At 32.3% G+C, this 25,246-nt stretch overlaps 3 protein-coding genes across 11 annotated transcripts in view; 2 read left to right on the top strand and 1 right to left on the bottom strand.

The window, feature by feature from the left end:
• The first annotated feature begins 223 nt into the window (after positions 1-223).
• On the top strand, positions 224-3,547 carry LOC100747798 (non-histone chromosomal protein 6). 4 transcript variants are annotated; one of them, XM_033318774.1, is made up of 7 exons: positions 431-789; positions 1,559-1,641; positions 1,913-2,087; positions 2,233-2,351; positions 2,431-2,573; positions 2,631-2,805; positions 2,881-3,547. In XM_033318774.1, exons 3-7 carry the CDS (start codon positions 1,979-1,981, stop codon positions 2,941-2,943), a joined length of 609 nt encoding a protein of 202 aa, XP_033174665.1. In that variant the 5' UTR covers positions 431-789; positions 1,559-1,641; positions 1,913-1,978; the 3' UTR covers positions 2,944-3,547. The 4 variants fall into 4 exon arrangements, with proteins under 4 accessions (XP_024220656.1, XP_024220654.1, XP_033174665.1 ...); XM_024364888.2 differs by lacking the exons at positions 431-789; positions 1,913-2,087 and adding an exon at positions 224-339; XM_024364886.2 differs by lacking the exon at positions 1,913-2,087 and having other exon boundaries at positions 411-789.
• Positions 3,548-3,633: 86 nt separating this feature from the next.
• On the bottom strand, positions 3,634-6,897 carry LOC100746842 (alkylated DNA repair protein alkB homolog 8). 6 transcript variants are annotated; one of them, XM_012381010.3, is made up of 9 exons: positions 6,311-6,487; positions 6,009-6,055; positions 5,826-5,936; positions 5,525-5,756; positions 5,265-5,387; positions 4,980-5,177; positions 4,517-4,902; positions 4,276-4,431; positions 3,634-4,204 (listed from the first exon to the last, which is right to left on the bottom strand). In XM_012381010.3, the coding sequence occupies exons 2-9, from the start codon at positions 6,015-6,017 to the stop codon at positions 3,650-3,652; spliced, it is 1,770 nt and encodes a 589-aa protein (XP_012236433.1). In that variant the 5' UTR covers positions 6,018-6,055; positions 6,311-6,487; the 3' UTR covers positions 3,634-3,649. The 6 variants fall into 6 exon arrangements, with proteins under 6 accessions (XP_012236433.1, XP_012236434.1, XP_012236436.1 ...); XM_012381011.3 differs by lacking the exons at positions 6,009-6,055; positions 6,311-6,487 and adding an exon at positions 6,809-6,897; XM_012381013.3 differs by lacking the exons at positions 6,009-6,055; positions 6,311-6,487 and adding an exon at positions 6,502-6,773.
• A 1,900-nt stretch (positions 6,898-8,797) lies between these two features.
• Positions 8,798-25,246, top strand: part of LOC100745603 — a 32,487-nt gene continuing 16,038 nt past the window's right edge. Inside the window, exon 1 of the mRNA XM_003486476.4 lies at positions 8,798-9,072. The gene's annotated coding sequence lies outside the window, so the exon portion shown is untranslated. The remainder of the gene's footprint in view (positions 9,073-25,246) is intronic.

The following is a 25,246-nucleotide window of genomic DNA, read 5'->3' as shown; positions in this document are numbered from 1 at the left end:
TGAATGTAATTATCAACACTTATCTTATTTTATATAGTTTGCACATTTTTCTAAACGAGAATTAAACCAATGTTTAATCATGCGAATAACATTTTATAATATTTAAGAACGATATAGAAAAAGTATACATTAAGTTAATGTTTGTTCCCGTACATATTTTATTCCAATCGATATCGTCAAAAAATATATGTATTGATGACATTTGACATCATCGTCCGACGTATGAACTTCCCTTAATACTTCCTTTATTAAAGAATTGTTGTTCTCAATTCCTTCGAAATTGTAACATGATTTTAGAAATAGAAGCCGAAATAGAACAACGAAACGTTTAACAATAAGGTAATAGGTTTAAAGTCTTGTAAAAATAAATAGTATTAAAAAATGTATGTATTAGTGCACGCGCTCGCGCGTATTATATATGTATATATACACCACACAAGTGGCCATGCCCGGTCATATCTGCTTCAATCAGCTTGGTTTATACGATCTGTTTTTAACGTTGAGTCTTGTCGTCAATAATCTGAATTCTATGGTTCAATAACTGGCGAATATCGTATTCGTGAATATCCCGAATTTCAAGAAATTTCAGTCTGTGTGTTTGGTAAAAGTTGTATTTAGATATCATACGCGTTTCGTATATAATGCTGATCACGGTACGCGTGATATGTACGGATAGATACGTATAGATAGGGCCGATCTGTGGAATGGATGCTTAATAAGTTACATTTCGCGTTGCCTATAATTACCTTTCCCGAGTCCTTTTGTAACGTTTACTTTCAGTTATTATCGGTAAGTTTGATTACCATCTACATCGCGTATCTAGCTATATTCCGTTCGCTACTTTTTCATTCTTTCAAGTTGTGTATCGTCGTAAGATAGCTTTTATATTGTGTTGTTGTAGTAGCGATTGCCTTTGTACGTCATCTGTAGGTAAATATCTGTTACATTCGCCTCTTTCGTTACTTATATATTTTTAATATATTTGAGTATTTCATTATTTTCTCAGTTATTTTTTGATAATCATATATTTATTCATCTCATATTTGAAAATATTTCGTTTCTCTACAAGGTATTTCATATATACATCTACACACATATATATATATATATATATATATATATATATACATATATATATATGTATATGTATATGTATATGTATATCATTTTTCGGTTTATATCATAATGAAAAAGTTCGATGTTCATATAATTTAAATAGAATTTTTATCACAAATTCTAATTGTATTTATTTAAAATGTAGTTCATATTTGTTTATATTCAAATAATAATTTACAATATTTATAAAAATTGAATTTTCTCTCTTGGCAATAAAATTTGTATAAACAAAAATTTTTCAAATTGCGAAATTTTACATTAATTATGCGCAACATGTAATTAATATAACAAATCAAACAAATCTCTCCATATAACATTGTTCTATCAGTAACTAATTTATTAGAAAGCAAAAGAGAACATTATGTTTTATTATTATTATGTAATTTATGTAATTTAATTTATAATATTTTAAACAATTTTGTGTATTTTTATATTTCTACAGAACTTGAAATATTCATCTATGATGCTGTTTTATTAAGGACATGACAACAATCTGTTATATACTTACTATAAACTATATTTGTGGTAAGTAATATTTAATATCTAATCACTATCATAAAATATTTAAATGTTTTAGTCCTACATAATATAAAAAGTTGGTATAAGAATTGTATTTTTATTTGCATCTTATTTTTATGCAAATAAAAAAGATACTTGATTTATAAATTATACTATAAATAATATATTTAAAACTTTGATTTACTATTTCATATTTTACATATTTCTTTATCAAATTTTATTTTATAATGATTAAAAATAACAAATCAATAAAATATAAAGAAAATGTTATTTGTAGATTACTGTGGCTTTGGATAAATCATTCATTTCTTGATCGAAACATTATAAAGAATTTTATACAGTTATGGAATCAAATGACAGAAAAAATGTTTATCTTGCAAAAACGGGTGATAATTCCTTGAATTCTGGAATGAGAGACACGATGATTGTTGGTCAGACAAATATGACACCAGGTAAAAGTGTATTATATTTATATAAAATGTAGATTTAAATAAAATTTTGTTATAAATAAATAAAATGGTACAAAAATATGATATTCATCAAGAAACTTACAATTAAATTATGGCTTTTTATATGTTTATTTGTTTAATTTGTTAGAATGTGGTGAACCTGTGATGAAGCCTGGAAATGTGTCCAGTGTTTCAAACAATCAAGCAAAGTGGTCAAATACTCAAAGTAAGAATTTTATAATTAATGCAGTCCCAGTGAAAAACGAGGTAAGTATATAAAATGAATAGTAATTTATGTAATAAGAATATATATACATGTGTTAATGGAATTACATTGTATTTTTAGATTGTCCATCTTGAAGATGGCGCGCATTGCAATAAAAAGATGTATTATTACGATAGACATTACACAGGTCATGAAGAAACAGAGAGACCAACACGTAGAGGAACAAAACGATACAGAGACAAAGATGCGCCTAAAAGGGCACTGTATGTGTTTACAATGTTGATTGATGTTTGATGTATTTTTTACAAGTGTCGTTTTAGGTCTGCCTTTTTCTATTTTTGTCAAGAATTACGTGGAAAAATGAGAGAATTACATCCAGAAATGGGAGTTGGTGATATTGCTAAAGAGCTGGGTAAATTATGGATGAGTACAGATCTTCAAACTAAATCAAAATATATGGCAATAGCAGAAGAGGATAGAGCCAGATACGAAAGAGTAAATAACTTATTCAATATTTTTATTAATATTAAAATGTAATTTTAACAGATGTTTGAACTTCTAATTATTTAGGAAATTATTGCATACAATAAAAGAGTAAAAAACTATGATCCAGAAGAAGTTGGACCTGTATAAGTTTCTCAATCTATTAAGAACGAAGGGACAGTGTACTTTGCCCTAAATCAAGCACTCGCCAATTAAAAATGTATAACAATTTTACTAATAGTTTAGTATTGTCAATCGTTGTATATATTACGTACACTGTTGACATCAACAAATCTGAAGAAAAATCATGTGCTATCAAATTTGGTTATAATTCTTGGAAATAGCATTTGAAACCAACTGTTCTTTTTCATTTATTTGACAAATTGAATATAATTTTTTGTGAATAAGGTGTGCTAATATATTTACAAACGATATCTAATACAAGTAATAACATTAATATCAATAGTAATAATACTGAAAAGTATGATGCAGATAATAATAACATTATTATTATTATTAAAGGATGATAATCTATATTGCTATTAAATATGTTATACACAATTGAAGCACAATACAAGTAAAAGTCAAGCAGAGTGAGCTTTGTACAGTGCACTTTTCTTGTCTAATTATGCATTATTCATGTTTATAATGATAAAATTAGATATCAGGGACTATTTATATCTAAAACCCTGTATAGAACATATATTCCATGTATTTTGTTCTTTTTCCAATAAAGATAAAATCATTTAAAGCATTTATAATCCTTATACTCTTGTTATATTTTTAAACTTATTATTTCTTTACTAATATTGTGAAAAGATATGATTAACATGATTCTGATTAAAAATTGATTTCATTAATTTATTTGATCTTTTTTGCGTAAAATTACACACCAATTCCCTTGATCATAATACACCTTGTTTATTGTAAGATTCGGCACTTCTGAACATAATTGTGATAGTTCATTTTCTTCAAACACATGATAATATCTAAGGAAGTTGCCACCTCCTTTTCTTTTCCATGGAACAAGCATATCCTTACAGACAAATTTTGTACGATTTTCATGCACAGGTAATGTTATACCATATTCTGTTAATTTTTGTGTATGTGAAATATTGTCTTCCTTTTTACTTAAATTATATCGCAAGTAAGCTGTTTGAATAGAATCCTTTTCTTGTTCTTTTGCCCATACATAAATTAAACATTTTCCATTTGGCCTAAGAATTCTTGTTAATTCAGAAATGGCTTGTTTCCTTCGCTCATGAGTCGAAAGATGATGAATTACAGCTATACATATTACTGCATCCAGACTATTGTCTTTATAAGGTAAATATAAACAGTCAGATAGGGATACTTCGAAACCTTTACTGCGACAAATTTTCATTAAATTGTAACTTCTATCACATCCAACCTATATTATAGAGGGTTTGTTTTTATATTATGCTTGTTATTATATAAAGTTAAATGATGTGTAATACACACCTTAAATATATTTTTAGCTTGATAAAGATATTTACCATTCCCGCATCCTACATCTAATAAGATATCACCTGTATTTAAAGTTTGAAGGAATTTGGTTACATTGGGCCATTGTTTATGCCTTGTTTCATCAAAATGATTTGAAATTTTATCATAAACCTATATATAAAAAAGTTGCAAACTTATTTAATAACTCATTAAATATAAGTACAATCGCACATAAATGGTAATTTGTAATACATACATCATGTACATAAGAATTTTCTATTCCTAGAGCTATTTTATTATCGATCAGAGTAGTAGCGTTATTCTGTTTAGTATCGCAATATTCTGGAAAATTACAGCAACAATCACCCCTGTGTATTTTCCGGAATGTAAACGATACTCTTGTTCCTCGTGGTTGAGTTGTCACTCCATTTGAAGATTTTACTATGTCATTATGTCTAGGACAAATTCCATGCGACCAGGCATAACGGGCTTCTCCTGACATGATTAACAATGAGCGAGCAGGCAAAAGGACAGCAGCTTTTTCATTTTCTCGTTTAAAATCCATTATGCAAGCTGAGCCCAATGATAATGACAATATACTATCTTCAAACGCACTATGTGTATCAATATGTGGAGGAATACCTTAAAATTTAAAACATTACTATTGTATTTATTTGAAAAAATGAAGTATGTTAAAGGATAATCTTTGTGAAACATACCTTGACCAGGTAAATAATGATTAATTGTCAATTGATCATATTCATATGGAGCATCATGATATTTTTTGAACAGCGTTTTTAAAAATCGATAGTTTTCAGGTATAGGTATAATAGGTTTATCTGGATCTACTTTATTTGAATTATATTGAAATTCATATCCAAAGTGTTTAACTTTCCTATGTTTTAATTCTGACGATTCTGAAAAAGAGATTTATATTGCAGTTAAATTTACATAATTTGATAATTTGTAATGTTCTTTTATTAAAGTAACAAGATTTTTGTTACCTTCATTAGACCAATTAATTGTACTTAATAACATTTCTTCTTCTTTTTCAGTGATAAAATTTTCTATTAATTTAAGTCCAGGAGGAAGATTTGAAGACCACCCACAATAATTTAAATCAGGGACTAAAACAAATTCATAATTTAAAAATATAAAAATTTAATCTTTATATTTTGTATGGGTGAGTATAGATTTTAATTAATAATTAATATTATAAGAAAATACAATAAATTCTATACAGATTTCAAGATAAATTATATACCTGATTCTGTAAATGTTGCATACAGTGGTGTACTTTGTCCATTAATTTTAATGTTACCATTAATTTTATTGTGTACATATGTAGCAACTTCTACCGAATAAAATTTAATAAAACAATATGACTTGTTTAGTGGCATTATTAAATCATATAAGTCAACAAATGGATCTATGACATCTTGTAATGTTTTTCTTTGTAAACCAGTCACTAATCCCGCATTACAAATCATTATGTACTGTAATATATTAAAATGAAAACATATTCCTAATATTATAATGAATAAATTACATAAATGAATACTAACCTGTGTAGGATTATCACAGCATTTAATATCCATATCCTTAAGAAGTCTATGATATGCTCGTCTTTGCTTACGGTGGCTCTTCTTGTTCAGTTTCTCTTCCATTATTTTTAACTGTATTAAACCATATTGAATTATATTTTATAAATTTCCTTAAAATGTATGCATGTTTATATTATTACATACTATATTCATTTGTATGTTCTTTTATTACATATACATAAATATTTTCCCTACGTAATAACATTTTTAGTTACTGCATACTTTTTTATATTTTCAGTTTATCTAGGAACATTAAAAAATCAATGTAATAGATGTACATTAAAATTTTATTTCATACAATATTTTCTATTTACGAATAATTAAATTAAAAAAATAAAGTAAATAAATATACAGACGAATATTTATAGACCAGTATTTTTTGAGTACTTTGAATTTGTAAAATAAAATTATATCTTTTTATAATTAAATAGATAGCATTAATTTACTTAGTTTGTCTATATATTAAATGTCAATAGATTGTTCTGTGCACTAACTAAATATGTAACTTCATGTAACATTCAAGTAGTAAAATTCTTCTTGAAGTACTGTGCATGTGCAATGCTCAGGAATATAAAAAATTTCATCGTAAGATATACACACACACACAGAGTTCTGTAAAAGATGTGGATAAACATACATATGTACTTATAAATGTGCAGAAAGTTTTATAAACAAATCAATAACTTCATATATGTCATGTTCAAAATGAAATACATAAAAATATGTCAAATAAGAATATAATTAAATTTTCTTCTTCTTATTAAGTAAAATAATGAAGTTGTCAAAATATAACTGATGATTATCATTTAATCGAGATATCGACGTCCGAAGTGTATTCAAATTCAAATTTCAAGGCTTCTAAGCAGGATTTTAACTTCTGAAGGCTCAAATAATATTCTAGAATTCAAAGAATTAATTAAAATTACTTTTATCTGAATATTCACCCTGGTTCTTTATTTTGATTACCGATGAATCAGTGATATGTGTTAATAAAAAGTAAACTTTTACATTGATAGATGGTGCTATCATGCTCAAAATAGGGCACTTTGCACTAATTGTGCTTAATAAATTAATTACTTATTTAATTTAATTAATTAGGATAACGGTATAATATTCTGATTTCTAGGAGTTAAAGGTTTAATTTCATTCTTGAGCAGTTCAAGAATTCGCCTTATAAATTAAGAAATTTCATATTTTAATTTTGTCATAAAGAAATTAGTTTCACCTTTTCACCGCTAGGTGGTTATAATGTTTCGTTGTCCATGGATTGGACGATTTTAAAAGCCTGTTTATAACTATGAAACCAGAGAGAATATTCAGATAAAAGCAATTTTAATTAACACTTTGGATTGTAAACTGTCATTCGAGTTTTCAAGAGTTAAAAGATTCGGTCTTAGAGCTGAAAAATTTGGATTCTTTAATTTTGCTACCTGCCTATTGAACATAATTGAATATACATATATAAGTATATATCAAACGTAATATTTCAAGATTATATTATAGGAATGGTAAGGTATATCATTGAATTTGTTTTTTCATACTCTATTAGGATATCGAAGAATAAATATACGATTCTATTAAAAAAAATATTGATGGCCTTTAAATTCCGTAAAAAAAAATGATGATAAGAAAATGCTATTTCCACCATTGTATGTGGCTTTTGAAATAATGTAGCTTTGTCCTGAGAAGTTTTTTCATACAATAATACATAAGTTAGATATTTAGATGATCCTATTTAGTTCGTTCAGCAATTTAAATAAGTATTCTATATTAACAGCTGAAACAATTTTGTAATGTTTCCTAGAAGAAAATGGGCATAGATGTCGACACAGTAACCTTGATTTTTGTCTTCAAATATTTATATTAGAATGCTTATTTTCTAAATGTGTGAAACGCGTTTGAAAGGGAAACTTATTGTGTCAAATATATGCTACTTCGATTATAATGTCCTCTAATTGCAGAAATTATTAAATAATTCATATTAAGAAATTTTATCAAATGAACTGATACAATTTTATAAACTTTATTTATAATTAATGAGTTATGTCTCACATGTCAAAATTTATTTTATTATTGTACTATATTATTACTATTTACGATATATATAATTACTATTACTATATTTATTTTTTCATTTTATCACATTAATCTTTTCTCTTTTATTTTCAAGGTTTGTAATATCTCTTTTTTTTCTGATGTTCGTTTTAGTCTCCCAAATTATTCAGAAATGTATATTTTGAACGTTCAGTGGTAAATAATTTATAGTAAGTACTATATCAATCATCGTTATTATTACTATTATTTATCGTATCGTTATAAATCTTTCCGAACGTCGGGCATTCATTAAATTGTCATCTCTTTCTTAAAAAAAATACCTTCTTAATAACTATTTATGTTTCATCTGAACACAGTTTCAATTTCTAATTCTTCTTTTTCATTTTGTAATAGCTGAGCGAAAGAGGGCGAGGGAGAGGAGAGACGGAGAGAGAGATTTATCAGATTTAAGGTAGTTTAAACATTTTCGAATTGTCTTTGAGGAGATTAAAAAATATTAAAATTCAAAAGATTTGCAACCAGATAATCTTCTTGGCAATCCAATTACTCTTCATAAAATTGTAAAAAAGATTCCCATTAATTTTCCTTTCTCATGCCGTAATAGATGAGAATATATCGGATTTAAAGTACAATTGAAATCTTTCAGAATTGTCTTTCACGAGGTCGAAAGGATATTAAAATTCAAAAGATTTCCATCTGTATAATCTTCCTCGCGATCCGATTACTTTTTACAAGATTGCAGAAAATGTTGCCTCGTCCGACTACTTTCGTCTTTCACAGTCCTCGTCGTCTACTAGCATGTAATTAGAAATGCATCTCAGTCCCCATAAAAGCGAAGCGTTACGCGGATCATGTTCTATCCAGATTCGTCGGAGCTGCGCGGTCTCGTCGTCGCTGGACCAACAACGTCGCGTGCGAACGTCGCCGCGAGATCATGGTTCACCATTTCCTCGACGGATGAAGTGAAAGCCATGATCGAGGCTGGAGTAGAATGTAAAGAAGTCGATGCGATTCGAGAGAGGGAAACCGCTTTGGCGTCCAGTTACTCCAAGGCAAGCTGAAAGGAATGTTGAACGGCGTGCATCGCGACGCCAACGAGTTCTCACATTGATCGTCTCTAATCAACGTCGACGTCGTCAACGACGCACCATCGGTGAGTAAACCACCCTCTTCTCGCGGCTCGGCCCATCCGCGGTCGTCATTGTCCTAAACGTATACCTCAGTCACCCTTATAATTAACAATAAGCTTAGAACAGTTTCTTAAACGCGATAATTCGCTTTTGGTAGGTAGATAGGTACCTTTATATAATCAACTTCTTTAAGATCGTTTCCTATACGCTCGTTTCCTGGTTTGAGAAGTCGTGTACAGTGGCTCGTGTACACCGTCGACGATAAGTATTTTAAAATACCTACTGGTTATACTTGTTGGAAAATTCTAAGAAATTTTATTTTATCTCATATTTCGTATTTTATTTTATAGGACTCGTGTATGGTTTAAATGAGATAACAGATTTATAATACAATAACTATAAAATGAAAGTAGCGCAAGGCAGTAAGTTTATATTTTAAGCGTCAATAAGTATCCTAATACTTATGGCCGGCGGTATATTTGAACATTTTCAATAGAAAACTTGTATGTACGTATTTCTGTATATAAAAGATTTTGGAACTCCACTGTTGCGATTGTATTGGGAGAAATTTGAAATCGATCTGAAAATCTATGTAGAAATTACAAGATATTTACTGCAGATATATATTTAAGGATGAATTAGTGACGATTCTACTAAATAACGCGGTTTCTCCATATAATGGATAATTGATTTTTTAAATATTTTTGTAACCTCCGCGAAACGTATACTTGCAGCATATACCTTGTAGCTTTTATGTACATCTTCACGTTTGTTTCAAGTTTTGCTAATATAATCATGATAATCCGATATCGTTACAGTGCTAATGAAATTTTAAATATCCATAGAAGGTTTGTAGTTACTTTGATAAGTGTTTAAACACTTCCGTAAGTTACTGCAATTCCTCGGTTTCCTTTGTGTTGAAAATTCGCACACAATGAGTTTTTTGAGTTGCGTTTAAATGTTTTTCATGGAGGTGCTGCTAGCTAGTGGTACGTCGAGAAAAGCCGAACATTTTTCTTGCTTTTGAATGTAACGAATAGACTGCAAATTTTTATGCATTTATGGGAAATTTAAAAGTGCAAAAATGTACAGAATGTGCATAATGTATGAAAATATATAAAATATCCAAAATACAGCGCGTACAAAATTTAATGGATGAAACAAATCTGCGACTTCTTAAATTTGTAGAATTGAGAAGATGGTTTTATCCAGTAAAATTTTGTTAAATGTTTGAAAAATATTATATGCGGTGAATTTACGTTTATCTATGACATGTATTTTTAAAACGGGTAACGTTATCTTTAATTGAACATGGTTTAATACTTTAACCGAATAATCTAATTGAGCAGTGTATTTATTACGAATAATAGCCACTGCAATGTCGTTTATCATTTTAAATAATAATTAAATAGTTTGTTAAACTTATTTGTCAGTAGCAACTGAGCTGCAAAAGCTTGCAGAAATTTCCTGACGTTTACAAATTTGCGACCAGATTCCTCCATAAAATGTGTCACTTTCATATTTGTTACATACCAGAGAAAGTTCTGTTGTTATTTGCAAAGAATATTCATTAAACCGTCATTTTTTAAACATCCAATGAAAAGAAATTCACACTAAACTTCCTGTGTTTAAGATTATTTCTTCGATATTAATTCACAGTAGGTGAAAGTTTGAATTGTATTTATTGTTATAATTAATTTAAACTTCAGTCACTTTTGTTTCTATACAAGATAGGAACCTTATTCTACATGATTTGTAGATATTTGCATATAATTTTGATACGATAGAATTACAGATACGCTTATTGAAATTATTTTCTTTTCATGTAAAAAGACGGACACGAACAAAGTTCGTTTTGATCCCTTCAGTTGTAAAAAATCATAGTACAAAAATATAATTTTCCTATTTGGATGGCAGTAATTCACAGACGAATGCTCGTTGTAATTCCAGTTCGTTTAATAACGATATTATAATAACGATATAGCCATTGGTACAGTACACGATACAGTGTAATAATTGCCTTAAACTGAATTTACATATCTAGCAACATTCCATCGCAATGCTCGTCATTAACAATACAAGTACCGTAATAAAGATCGAACATAACGGTCTATACTGCAAAGCAAGTGCGCGATCATCGATTAAGCAATTTTAAATAACGCCGATAATATAAAGAGATGGAAAATTGAGAAACATGTTAAATTTGTCTTTTAACGATCTTACGTAAATACGTATTCGTTGTTGTAAATATGTTGCTTGTCATGATCATTCTCAGTGTAAAAATGTAAAAATTTTAAAGGGCTTGTAAAAGAATTAGTAGATAAAAAGGGATTAAAATTCTCGCGCTTCGTCTTTGCAGGATTAGCATTTAACTGTTTTTTTTTTAATCATATGAATCATTGGCGGATGCATTTATAAATATCAATCAGTGATTACATCACTGATATTTTTCTAGCATTGCCCCTGATTGTTATGAATGATGCGCAACGTTTTACAAGGAAATTTAGGACGCGCATACACTTTCACCTTACTTCTTTGTTTCATTTCTAATCTGTTTTCTAATAATTGAACTTCTTTACTATAAAGTTACATGAATATCTATATATGTATTTATATATGTATATTTTGTTGTATATGATTGTTTGTCATTTTAGGAATCTCAAACCTCTAACTTACAACCGAGAACCAAGAATCCATATCCTTGAAACCAAGCTGCCTAATCTGTAGTAACAACACTTGGATAGATTTCCATTATATAAAAATATCTGGAAGACATTTCTAACAGAAACTAGACGAATGGAGAATTCAGAAGGAAGATCTTAAATAACGTAAAATCCAAAAAAAACAGTAAGGTTTTCTGACACAAAGATAATATCTTCTAAAGTTTGTAAGCGCGGAAGGTGTAACCGCGGCTTGCTTATCTTTCCATGTATCTACCAGGTGTATTCAACGAAATCCAAGTGAAAGTACATCACAATTTGCGTGAACGCGTGTATGGCTTTGCTAGCACGTGCTTACGTTCCTTATTATAATTGGGGCATCGTTTACATTGCGTTATACATTACCGTGTGCTACGGCGCCGCGTTACAAAGTGAAACCCAGCTACTCGGATTTAGTTGAAATTAGCATCATAGAATGTTTTTTTGCTAATTAACGTTTCTTTTGTACACCGTTCACCAACGAATAAATGGGCGAACGGTGTTTCTTGTTCCCTTTTGTGACTCAGTTTGCGAAATATTTCGCCCGATGAATTAACTCGAAATGTGAACACCGTGGTATTACTATTTTCATAGATTCTTTGATACTTAAGTATCTTTCGTAAATCTTGTAAGTTCTTTTACGGTATAATTCGCAGAATTTAGAGTAATTTAATTTACGACATAACGACAGACAAAAAGCTATCGTAATAGAGATACTTGGTTCCGTTAGTGACAAGATAAAGTTATCAACAAGATAAATTTCCGAAACTAAGGAAAGATTCCAAAATCGAGGAGATTCTAACATAATTAGTAATTTAATTAGTCTTTTCTCAGGCAAGGAGTTCAGTTGTTCAGGGAAGGCAAATTAAGTCGTTTATGTGGAAACCTAATTTTCGTCGCTGACTTACGAGTTAAGAATATTTGGAAAAATTTTTCTATACTTACACGCATCTCTTGCAAGATTATCATTTTAATTGTATATCGGTTCCAAAACAGTTGAGGAATCGGTTTTGTGCGCTATTTATATTACAGTAATCTTAATTTTACGATTTATTATTTACGTTTACTGCTTGCCGATAATGAATTGTGGTATAGTTAAGCTGATCTAGACTCGAAAGTTATTTTCCAAAAGCTAAAAATAAGGAATCGTAAGTTTTATAGATTTACACAGCATTCTACAGGCGAAGTCCGCTGCGCGTTACTATTTCTGTTCGTTCGTACTGCACGTATACTTTTGAAGATTCGAAGTAGGTCAGGAAACCGTGTGACGCGTGTCCGACAACGAGAAAACGATTTTTTTTTCTGTTTCGCAAAACATTTTTGCCAACCTACTTTGCGGCTTTCCGTTCGAAGGCATTAATGATTGATCGGAAATCGACATTCCGCGAGATCGTTTGCATTCTAACGCCGGCTGTCACGTGCGGCGTATTACCACGCGGATATTTGCGTATAAACACGTGCAACGTTTGATGTCTACTCGTGACCACGATCCATTTACATTTTACAAGGACTGCGTGCGGCACTTTGCGTGCGAACGTTCACTGCTCTCTTTGCGAATATTGCACTCTCGTCCCACACGAAAACACAATTCATGTAACAGAATCTTCTGTTATCCGGCTAGGATACTTCGAGTAAGAGATACGGTTGATATCTAATTCTACGGTACCAGGAGTCTTATGGTTGAATTTTAATGATGGAGAAGAATACGTATTTTATGCGGAATAGTAGGAACGTGACACTATGTATTACGTACACTACTACGTCCTAAACTTTAGGTTTGCATCCCAGTCACTTTTTGAACTTAAAAGTATCGTTTATCGTAGTATATAGTATTATATAGTATAGTAGTATTATAAAGTATAGTAGTATAGTAGTAGTATAAAGATTTCTTTGCTATAGAAGATAGTTTAGAAAGAATAGCAGATATAAATATACAACTTGAGACAAAAGGAATATAGAATATTTTATGGAAGTGTCATTTCAGCTTTCACTTCCTTTTTCTTTTTTTGCATATGTTATAGCACAAAGTAAAATACTCGTTTAAGCTTTTTCCAACATACTTGTAAATTCTAATTTAATTATGTATATAATATAGGTATATGCAGCAATCGAGTGAAACGACGATGCTAGTGGTAACCGGATAACGATATTCTTATTTGAAATTTACCTATTGACGAAGCAGAAATATCATCTTGAATGTTTAACTAGCTTTCTGTCAGTTTCTACCGTATGTCGACGCAATGCACGTCACACGCCTATCAAAACAGCAATTTTTCTTTGTCAACTATGTCTCGATACGTTATTAATAACCAATCTCTTAAGTTCTAATTCTACAATGTATGCACATTTAGGCGTAAACGAAATTTCTCTTTCGAGTATCACTCGTCGATAGCTATTGCGGGAGATATTAAAAAGAATTTTTATTCTTGACCTCTAGAATGAAGTATAATTAAAATCAATGTTTTAACCAAAGATATTATCCTAATGTAATTCAGAAATGTAATTGATTTAATTACGAGAATACAATAGACTTCAATTTAGGCACGTGAAATTTGTATTCGCGCGAGGACGAGATCGGAAGGAATAAGATTTGAATAAAATGTAGTATAACGACGCCTATTTATACAGAAACATCGTTAAAATTGGATATTTTATCGATTTGAAGAGTGAAAGGATTGTTACTTTCTCTTACTCACTTCTAACCGAGGAAGAAAAGCGGAAGCAATGGATCAGATGAAGCTACCCGATATCGAAGTTCTCATGCGGTTCTTTGTACTTTATATTTTTCGTCGCTTTCCTATCATTGATATACGACGTTCGTTCTTCGTCAATGTCATGTCATTAGTAGCTAGCAAGAAATTAATATCGTTTCTTCATTAATTGATCACAGTAGCGTCAAGCACTATGATAGATTATTGGCGACTCGGTTTCTGAGATTGGGTTTCGTTGTTTAATTAATATTGAGTTGAGATCGAGATAGATCGTGCTCTATAACTTTTCGAAAGACGGTTTATATTAAAAAATTTGTGGCGGTAGCAACGTTCGATTAAATTTGTTCAGCTCTCCTTTACAGAAGACGAATTAATATTAAATATTTGCAAGAAAAAGATTCGTCGGTTGTGTCTCGGTTAAAGATGCGAACTGTTAGTTTCTTACACTTCCTATATCTCGATGTCATACCTTGATTACCGACCTAGCCAGAAAATAATTTTTTAACACGACCTACGCGACGGTATCATCGTTGAAGCATTGCGTGCACCGCATTTGCAATGTAACATGGTATGGAAAAACCATTATAGGATATTCTCTTGTTTGCTGCATACGTATTAGCCACACCTAAAGGTACAACGAAATTGTAAACACAAAGATTGACGCGTTTCACTTCTCTTCGTGCCCATGCAAACTAATATCCATTCAACGCAGTTAAGTGCGTGCTTATGTAAAAGAAATTCGTGTTTATGGTCCAGGAGGTTCAAGGTCTTAATATAATTATAATACTGTCTCAAATATAGTTCGGTATAATCTTCTGTCCGCTATTTGATTATTAGAATTCATTGTACCTTCTTCTCTTCGGTAATTCAAATTTTTAATAATTCTTCTTCGTAGAAAATTAATTTTGGTAATTCATTAATTGTTATAATTTATCGATTCATCGTCATTTTCGATAATTGCTCGATTACTTTTTTTAATTGAATCTCCTAACGTCTCGTCAGTCGCAAGATTATTAGCGACACTACGGTTGTAATAACTGGAAATGGAGAATCGACTTGCCGTAAGAGACGCTCCAAAGTGAAATCAAGCTTCCGCTATCGAGATTCATCCGGTGTTTGGTAGAAACCGGAGGAAAAGAATTCAGGTCGATCGCCGCTCCAAAACTGCGCGCTCGAAACGGGAAGTAATTAAAATAACACTCGCTTCCGTAAACGGCAAGAAAAAAATTTTACGGGCTAAAGTGCACACGCTGGCAACGTTACCAGTCCAAAAATGTCTAAAACTAGACTCGATGTGGCAATGGTACCAGGGAACGTGGGACGGCGTTACAAAACGTTCCGATTTCCTTTCTCTGAAAGTTTGCCTCGTGTCATGGTGAATCAGACGCTGTTAAAAAGTTCAAGAACGCGGCGAATTATAGCCCCCTTTCGTCACCTCTCTGCATTATCGTTCTTCCGAAGGTAAATAAAGTTTTTATTCGGAAACATAACGATGATTGAATTTGAAGGAATATCTTGTCATTTTGCACGGATACAGTACCCTTTCGAAAGTATTCCGACTGTTGCTTATCTTTGGAGAGATGTATGTTGATTGCAGAATCACGAATAAATCGAACTACGATTATTTTATTCCTTACTTTACAAATTTCAAATCGCATCCTAATATTTTATACCGTAAATTTTCTATAAATAGTACGACGCGATTTGAAACTTTAACACGCTGTTGGTCAATTTTTAAACAAACGATGATCAATGATTAATAATGGTTAATGACGAATGATTATAAGTGAATTATTATTCGTTGATTATAAGAATTCATAAGATTATAAGAGTATAAAAAAATGATAAATGTTGCTATCGATCATTAATTTCTTCTTAATTTACAAATCGGATAAAATATTTACGACTGATAAGTGTATGCACATACAAGAAAAGTCACGTAAACGTATAAAAAAAGGATTAATAAGATGTATACATATATATACATATAAAAATGATAAAGCTCGAAGTATCTAAGTGTCGGAGATGAAAGTGTTACGTTTTGTTTGGCTCGTTTTGGTTGCGTTGCCGCTAATTTTTAAATTCAGATTAAATTCTAGTGTTGTTTGTTATTTAATGCGATTGGAAATTAAACTCCACGTTTCGGCTAAGCTGCTACGCGCAGGAGTATTGGCACGGGAGAGGATTAAAGTTGGTGAAAATAAATGTTCGCTTAATCCTATTATATTATTAGACAAATATTCTTCACAAAAAAAATGTTTATTCGTATTCTAATTGGATATTGACAGAATGGTCGTTGAAATTTCGAATGCTCGGAGTTACAATCGTTCGCAATACGTTTTCGCTCTTATTAATTACAAGATTTTAATTTCGATACATTTTCGATAGTTTACAAATTGACAAATACAAACACGTCGATTAACAAGGCTAACAAGAATTGGGAACTAATAAAACAAAGAACTAAAAGCTAAAGAACTAAAGGACTAAAGAACCTAAAAGCTGAGAGCAAAAACTAAGAGCTAAAGGAATTAAGAGGTGAAAGACTAAGGAACTAAAGAATTAAAAAAAAGCAAAGGAATTGAGAAATTAAGAGCTAGAGGAATTAAGAATTAATCGCTATGAACAAGAAATTATTGCCAAGAAATGGGGAACTGATCGCCAAGAACCAAGGAGTTAATCACCAAGAACTGAGAAACTAATCACACAAAACTGAGGAATTAACTACTCTAAAACTAAGGAATTATTTCGCTTCTTCTATGTCGCTACGCTTATTTATATTTAGGTCTACCGTGGAGGGATCGTCATGTGACGGGTTGTTCCATGAGGGTTGTGAGGTTCGAATTTGGTTTCTATACAAATTGTTAAAATTTATTTAAATTTCAAATTGGAACGCTCACTCGCGCTATTGGTAGTTTTAGTCCACGTTACGGCGCGTGCGCAGCGCGGGACGTAACAAAAGGACACCGGAGCCTCTCCTTTGGAACTTCGGGAAAATCCGCAAAATTGTAATTAAAGTCCATAGCTGTAATTAAACAATTTGCCGTCACTTTACCCAATTGTATTTATTTGAGGTTTGTGACAATGAGCTTGGGCTCAAGGCGACGATCAGTCGCCGAACGTAGCCGCCGAAGAAGGTATGGGATAATAATATAGCCCTTGTTAAAAGAAATATCTGTAGAGGTACTCGACAGTAAATATTCCAACGGTTCCTTCGTTCAAATGATTACCAGATATCGATGCACCTACATAGCACAAGTTCAGCTAGCCTGAGGACCCGCTAGAAACCTTAGGATTTTGTTAATTAAGATTCTTCAAACGGACAAGCAGTCTTTGTCCCAACTATAGGAAGATCGGAGAAATTTCTTTTTCTCGCTAACAACGCTTCCGCTAGCAACTGGCGAGTGATTTGTCGTCTTTACGCTCGGTGGATATTCCACGTTTTGACAGAGAGTTAGTTTAGTAATACTGTCACCGTAGCCAAGCAAGTCGATCGCAAGTGTCGGACCTAGGATCATTGTCATTAGCTTCTCGAGTGTCTGATCACCGCGGTTACTTGTCAAATTCTGTAGTAGTCTTCTCCATTGCATAGCAACAATGTGTAGTCCAAACGAGGATTCGTTTCACGCCCCTAATCCTAATCATAATGAGAACCCGACATAAGTATCAATAATCTTCTTCGCAATATCATAAAATCGTTCGTACACAGTGAATTAACTTCATTACATCTATCGTGCATTCTACGGTAGAGATTTAGATAGCGAGGTAGGTAAAATCTGGAAAATCAACTTTCTTCTCGATGGAATTAATTAAAATCCCCGTTTAGACTTTAACGGCATCGAACATCAGCCTTTGAAAGTTTTGAATAAATAAACGTAGATTATTTAAAGAGAGGTTTTTGAACGCACGAGACGAACAAGTATCGTTGATTCACGGCTCGTTGTAACATTGTCTCGGAGAAATGAAAATCGTGAATGCCGAGATGCGTGGAGTCACGGAATTCAGAATGAGTTATCTAATCGTTAGATGTGAACTGGCTCTTGACAATTGGAAGATTCTCGGCGATTGTTCTCGTAACAATCACACCAGCTGGGAACTGCTTTCAAACAACGATCGTTCACAGGATAACATAGCGACTTCTTAATGTGAGAATCGCTGTTACAACCTCCCAAGTTCCCTCTCATTGAGTTACGATAGCAGCCATAAAAAAAAAAGGTGCGTGGAAGGTGCCTCCTTGCGCATTCCAGCAAACGCATATTTTTTCGATTCAATTACCGACCGTACAAATCCGATCCTCTTACTTTCTCACAAGATATAGAAATCGACAAAAATGAATTTCATTGGAATCTTGTAAATTTGTTGAAATTGTTTAATCGCCTCGGCGAATTTTACTTCTAGTTACGCTTCGTTTAATTCGCTACTTAATAAGTAATTAACTGAAAAAATATTCTCTGCGTACATGTACGCTTGCAATAAGTGCTCCATAAAACTTCTACAAATTCACTAAAAAATTACAAATTAGAAATTTTGTCAGTACAATAGTGGGAGTATTAATGAAACTTCAAAAGATTTTGTACGACATAGATAATGCAGTGATAGAAAGTTTCAATGAGCGTTCAGACATTTGCGCGAATCACTTTAACGTCAAGCGTGAAATTCTTTTTATGTGAAACTTCAATATATGGCAAGATTTTCAAAAGGATGGATACTACGTACGTCCATTTGCGTCCACAAAATGCATTGCAAAATTCGTTTGCCAAAAATACGTTTGGATCAAAGTAAGAGCAACAGAAAATACAAATATTAATAAATCAAATAGAAACGTTAAAATTATACGTGTAACGTATAATCTATGCATAGTTGACAAATTGACTATTTAGATTCGAATTTAAAGAATTTGTTTTGAATGGTTCGTATGGAATTTCGTTATCTGCCGTTGACGTAGGTTGTTCCTTGTCTCAGGAACCAGAAGTCCTCGTACGATACCAGTTGTTCATGCAAAAATATGCGACCTCGGTTCGGGAATGAAAATGTTTACAATAAAACATAAAAGGCTTCTCGACCGGCCATGATTCTTGACCTTGCAAGTAGGCGAAATATTCGTATCAGAATTTTTACCATGAACTTGAAAGAAAGAAAGATTGTAACTGTAACTGCAGGCGAAAATCAGAGAGACGTACGTTTTCTTTTATCTACTTTATATCGCAAATTATGAGCAATTATAATTCCATTTATTAGACAGTATGAATTTCAGCACGAGAAAGCGCTATACTTCTTTTTCTATCAAGATGGTATTAAGTAATTGTGAACGTTCGAATTCAAAATAAATTCATATATTACATATACATAAAATAAATACAATTTTCATAGTAAAAATCACTATGTCTGTTCTATATACATATTAATACTTTTAAATTAATTTAAATTTATTAAAACTATGTATAAATATGTTTTTTCGTTTTGCGCGTTTAAACTTGTAAAAATGATCATGGTTCGTACGTGTAACAGTTTTCTTACGTTTCGTGTACTTTCAGTACTGTAAGTCCGACATAGATTTATAATTAATGTAAAACAGCCATCACTGAACGAATCATTTCAATTTATACGTACAGCATCAATTACATAGTACTATACTTATACAATGAATGTATACATAGATATGTATAGAGAGTTTTTATTGCTCTGTTATTTATGAAAACAGATACACGTGTCTAGTAAATGTAAGATATTTGAATGGCAAATAGTGCTTTTATTCCCCAGGAATAAAATCATTAAGTTAAAAAATCATTGAATAATTAACAGTTTGGTAGAAAAAGTTGTTTATTACAAGAAGATGAAATAAATTATTTATGGGTCGACTAATGAGACTTTTGAATTGTACAATTCATAGTTTTTTTTATGCTTGCTCCGCTGCTTTAATCATTTGCTCAGTAAGGAATATACGCAAATAATATTCCATTAAAAATTCTTAAAATCAAAAGACTTTTTCGTGGTTAATGAGTTGAATAATTAAGCCTTCTCTGTTTCAAATCGATTTTTCGACAAACTTACTTTTCTCATTGTTAATTGTGTCACTCTTCGCACAGCTCTAGCGTGGCAACGACACGTGTGTGTAAGTAATAAAAAAACGGCGATAGTATCAAATTATTAAGCCTGTCGGCAAGGTTCGCCGTTTTTTCCTGCTATTTTTTCTCCGAATCCTTAATATTGTTCCATATCTTCCTTTTGAATCTCTGTTTGGCTTGGCTTTTATCACCCTGATTTTATTATCCCAAAGCATGCAAATAATACGCGTAAAAACGCCACTCGCTGGATTATCATTAAAAGTTTAATAGCGAACAGGAGAAGATTTACGACGTTCATTATGAATATCAAAGGAAGATCGATGCTACTGTTGCAACAAAAATTTGCATCCTATTTCCGATGACAATATCGCAAAATTTTGAAACAGCGCAAAATCGTTTATTTCTCCAGGTTTCTATTCATTATTTTCATAAGGGTGCGTTTGATGAGCCAATCGCAACCTACCTTGTAGCAACGCACAACCTCAAACCATCTGTAGTTAACCTTTCCTCCTAACGATGGAAGAAGTACCATGCATGGGAAAGTACTTTCCTAAGAATTCTCACAATCGCAGGACGTATAGCCGTCGCTATAATAAACATTACGAAGTTCTATAGATTCACGTTTAGTGCTGGCACCGCCTATCGCGTTTAGTGGCGATCATGACATGTAGCGATTTTAATCATCGCATAGGTCTACGGTAATTTCCCAATCTTTTTTAAATCATGCTCCACTTCAACGCTTCAATGACTCCGACGTCCTCCTTAGCATAAGAGTCGACCGAGTCCTTAATTTAAAAAGAAAAAGAACTATAGAACTATCTTTAACGCGATTGTGTCTTCGATGGATACAGATTTGAAGTAATAATTTTAAATAACGAATCTTAAAAATCAATTTTCCGATATTCTAAATATCATTTGTGCACTTTGTTGGATTATTTAAATTCGTACATACGTTTATACGATGAACTTTGCCCCGAGATTTTGTCATTGTTCGGATCTCATGTCATTGTTCGTCACGCAGAAGTAGGACTGTCTCGAGTAAATCGCACGAAAATTGTGTCGCGTCAAATGTGAGAAATACGTTGCATGTCGGCATTGTATGTCGTTAGCAACAACCATTTGGGTACATCATGGTGACTCTTCTAAGGTGACTCCGTTTCGTTGATCGTTTTTCATTCGTATTCACCTTGTCGATATCGATTATGAAGCAATTGATAAATATACATTTCTTATTAATATTCTTCGTTTCAAAATCCTCGTTTAAATAAGCAGATTGGAATAGGCTTTTAGTAATTTAATAGGCATGTAGAAAGAAGGTACATAAGTGCAGGAAAAGGATCCTTTCGAAACCGTGATCATTGTTGGTGAAATTTGATCTTGCGAAAATAGAATTGAGGAAGGTGTAATACATAGTTGGAACCGGTCGATGGTCAGCCAAATGACCATGATCTTGGATCTTGGCCAGAAATCCCGTTCTCCATTGATGACCGGTTTTAACGCATTCAAGGAAGTGACAGTACGTTGTATGTAATTATATATGACCGTGGGTAATATGTAATTTTAAACTGATATCGCGTGCATTGTCCTAAATGCTCTCTGTATAAGTGGGAAATTTAATCAGTTTATCTGCATTAATCGATTTAATCAGATTACTTCTTCATTTTTTGGAACAGATATCCATTCAATTATTTGTACGTTCTTCTTTTTATATTGTAAAATATATATCACATTTAAGGTAGAGAAATATGCGTTCGTTGCGATAAACTTCCTACATGCAAATTACATTTCTAAGCATCGTCGTCTTACTAAATAATGTATGAGTCAATGGATGTGTAAATTTGGATAATCTTAACACGTTCGCTGTGTAAATCTCGAATCCGGGTCCACCACACGTAGGTACTTATTACTTGTAAGATGTATGCCTAACATCTACTCGAATGCTGAAAGTAAATTAAACATCGTGAAACTTTGAAAAAAATAAATATCTTCGTAACAGTGTATACAAAACGAGCCAGTAAAGTTTCACAATATATTACAAAAACTGATTTTGTACAAGAGTTATCTGTTAGCATATGTATAACGAAGAGTCAACTTGAATCGAAGATCGCAGCAGGAAAACGTGATAAGCGCGTGTATGTTGATTTTCGGATTTCCATGTCGTTTTATGACTAAACATTTTAATACAACACTGCTGATCGGGGGACAAACAAATTTTCATATCGTAAACATGTATTTTATATCAAATAAACAAGCGATTTTGTAGAATATAAATTTCTGGAATAGAAATATTTGCTACTTAGGGCTAAAGGTACTAAACAATTTGCCAAAGGGCAAAATCTTAATTCGTATATTGACAACTTTAATTGCGTTGATTATTTTCCATCCAGGAAACGATTCGAAAAAATATGGAAGGCCTTAGGAGATACACATCTTAAAAGTTCGTATTCATAAATTCTATCGGAAACGCTGTCACAGAGTTTGCAAACGTGAACGTTTCGTTCGAGATATCCGATAGGCAGGTTTGTTCAACCGAAAAGACAGTCCGTTTTCACGTGTGGGATGGTCGTTCGATCGCCAGTATGTACATTTTCTGCTGTATGGCCTTGAAAGAAACGACAACGACCTGGTGACGAGGTTGTATGAATTTCGTTTCGCGTCATTATATAGACACGTCCGATCAGTTACTTACGAACGCAAATTATCGCGTGTGTTCTATCGAACATATTGTTAGCTCGACCAGTTACGTTCGAAAGATTTACTTTCTGATTATCATATTCGTGTCTAATCCGTAAGTCGTATGAACGAAGCATCATTATGATAAACCGGTACCAAAAAAAAAAAAAAAAAAGACAAACTGAAACGTTTTGCGTGTAAGTCCGATATATGCAAAGTTTCCTATCGTTGATCTATAATTTTCTGTCAGAAAACATAAACTAGCTTTTGAATTAATCAGTTGGTGGAACCTAATGGCATTTGGTAGAATAAATTGCCACGGCTGTTCTTCCTTATTTATGGCAAGGCGTTCTTCAATTACAAAATTCCGGATAAATTGAACTGTAATGCTTTTATTCTTCATAATCGCCGTACCTATGCGCGTAATAGAATATCATACGATTAAATTGATCTCAAAAAAACCAATATACAGTAATGAAAGAATATTTGTAACCGTTAAACGTTGTTGTTTGACAAGCACTTCAAATTCTTTGGTATCTCAGCTATTAATCACGCGAACAAGGTTTCTCTAAAACGATAGAGAGGTTTTCGTCGTTAAATTGAAAGCAGTGATATTTAGGTAGTCAATGTATGCAATATTATATATATATATAGCAAATAATCAAATAGACCGTCGCTATGTTTTTCAACGGATGATCTAAGTTGGTCTGTGGATTCCGTGAAGAAAAGTAACTGCTGTTTCTAATTACTAATTACTCGTAACTCGCTTGTACATTCCGGACAAATTAAAATATCATTGCCACGAATCGATCAAAATGCTGGAATTTAATATCGACAGGCTGCTTGCGAACGAGTAACGAAGAGTAAAAATGGCAAAGTGGCATCAAAAGTAGGGCAATGACAGATAATGGGTGAAGTTTGCGGATAGCGTTCGTCCAGGTATCTCGTTCAACTCATGCGGAAAGTTTCACGTGATCGAACGACATAAATCCAAGCTTTAAATCGCTCGAGGGAGATATGTGAATGCCTCCGAGATAGTCGGCTATCCGCTCACTTTTTCTTTGCGAAACGCACGGTGCAGCGAGTGTTGCGCCAAACGAGGAAATGCAACATGGACACGTGAACGATCGAGACCAGCTACGGACACCCTGATTTTCATCGAAATTCTGCGTCGAATCTCGTAGAATCTTATGAACTTCGATCAGCCTGCTTCGACACTTCTTGCGGCTTCACGGTGAAAGTGAAAGTTTTCTAAAGAATTTACAATCGATTTGAATAGGAATTCCGATCTGGGGTAACACATACAGGGTGTTTTGTAGGAACTTACGCGCTGTACCGTAACTATTAACCGATCGAGGAGCAAAGTTTGAATCAACGTGCCTTGGCAGATTTTACCGAATATCGCGTTACGATTATGAAAAAGAAATCCTAGGAATTTGCTCGATATCTTCCTCGTTATCGTTTCTTTTCCCATCCGAACGATACGATTGTACGAAATATGAAGAAACCGAAGTTGTGACATCGTTGTGACATGTCTTCTCTTCAAGTTATACAAATTGTTTCCGTGTCTCTGAGAGATGGAACTGTATTCTTGCAATTAGAACGTGGAAATAAGAAGAGCGATATTTGTACATAGAAAATGTATAAAGAAGTTGGAACGTATTTAACGCAAGCGTATATTTTACAGAGATTAGAAAAGTATTTAAACAACCGACGTCCCATTATATTAAACAAGTCTCAATATCGAGTGGGACCATCTTTAACGCTTATTATACGTTTAAGATATCTTCACGCTGTATGCTAATTTTTTGATATACAGGGTAGTTGGTAACTGGTGGTACAAGCAGAAAGGGGGTGATTCTACGCGAAAAAAGAAGTCGAAAATATAGAATAAAAATTTTTTTTTTCAATTTTTCCATCGAGACAACGATCTACGGTGAGATTCGTTATAACGTACCGCACGCGTACCGAGCGAAAATTCAAAGTCGATTTTCTCGAAAACAAAGCCTCGAACGAAAAATTTTTATTCTATATTTTCGACTTATTTTTTCT

This window comes from Bombus impatiens, unplaced genomic scaffold (assembly GCF_000188095.3).
Source record: "Bombus impatiens unplaced genomic scaffold, BIMP_2.2 scf_0114, whole genome shotgun sequence".
NCBI classification, from domain to species: Eukaryota; Metazoa; Arthropoda; class Insecta; order Hymenoptera; family Apidae; genus Bombus; species Bombus impatiens.
This window is presented reverse-complemented; position numbering and strand designations above follow the sequence as displayed.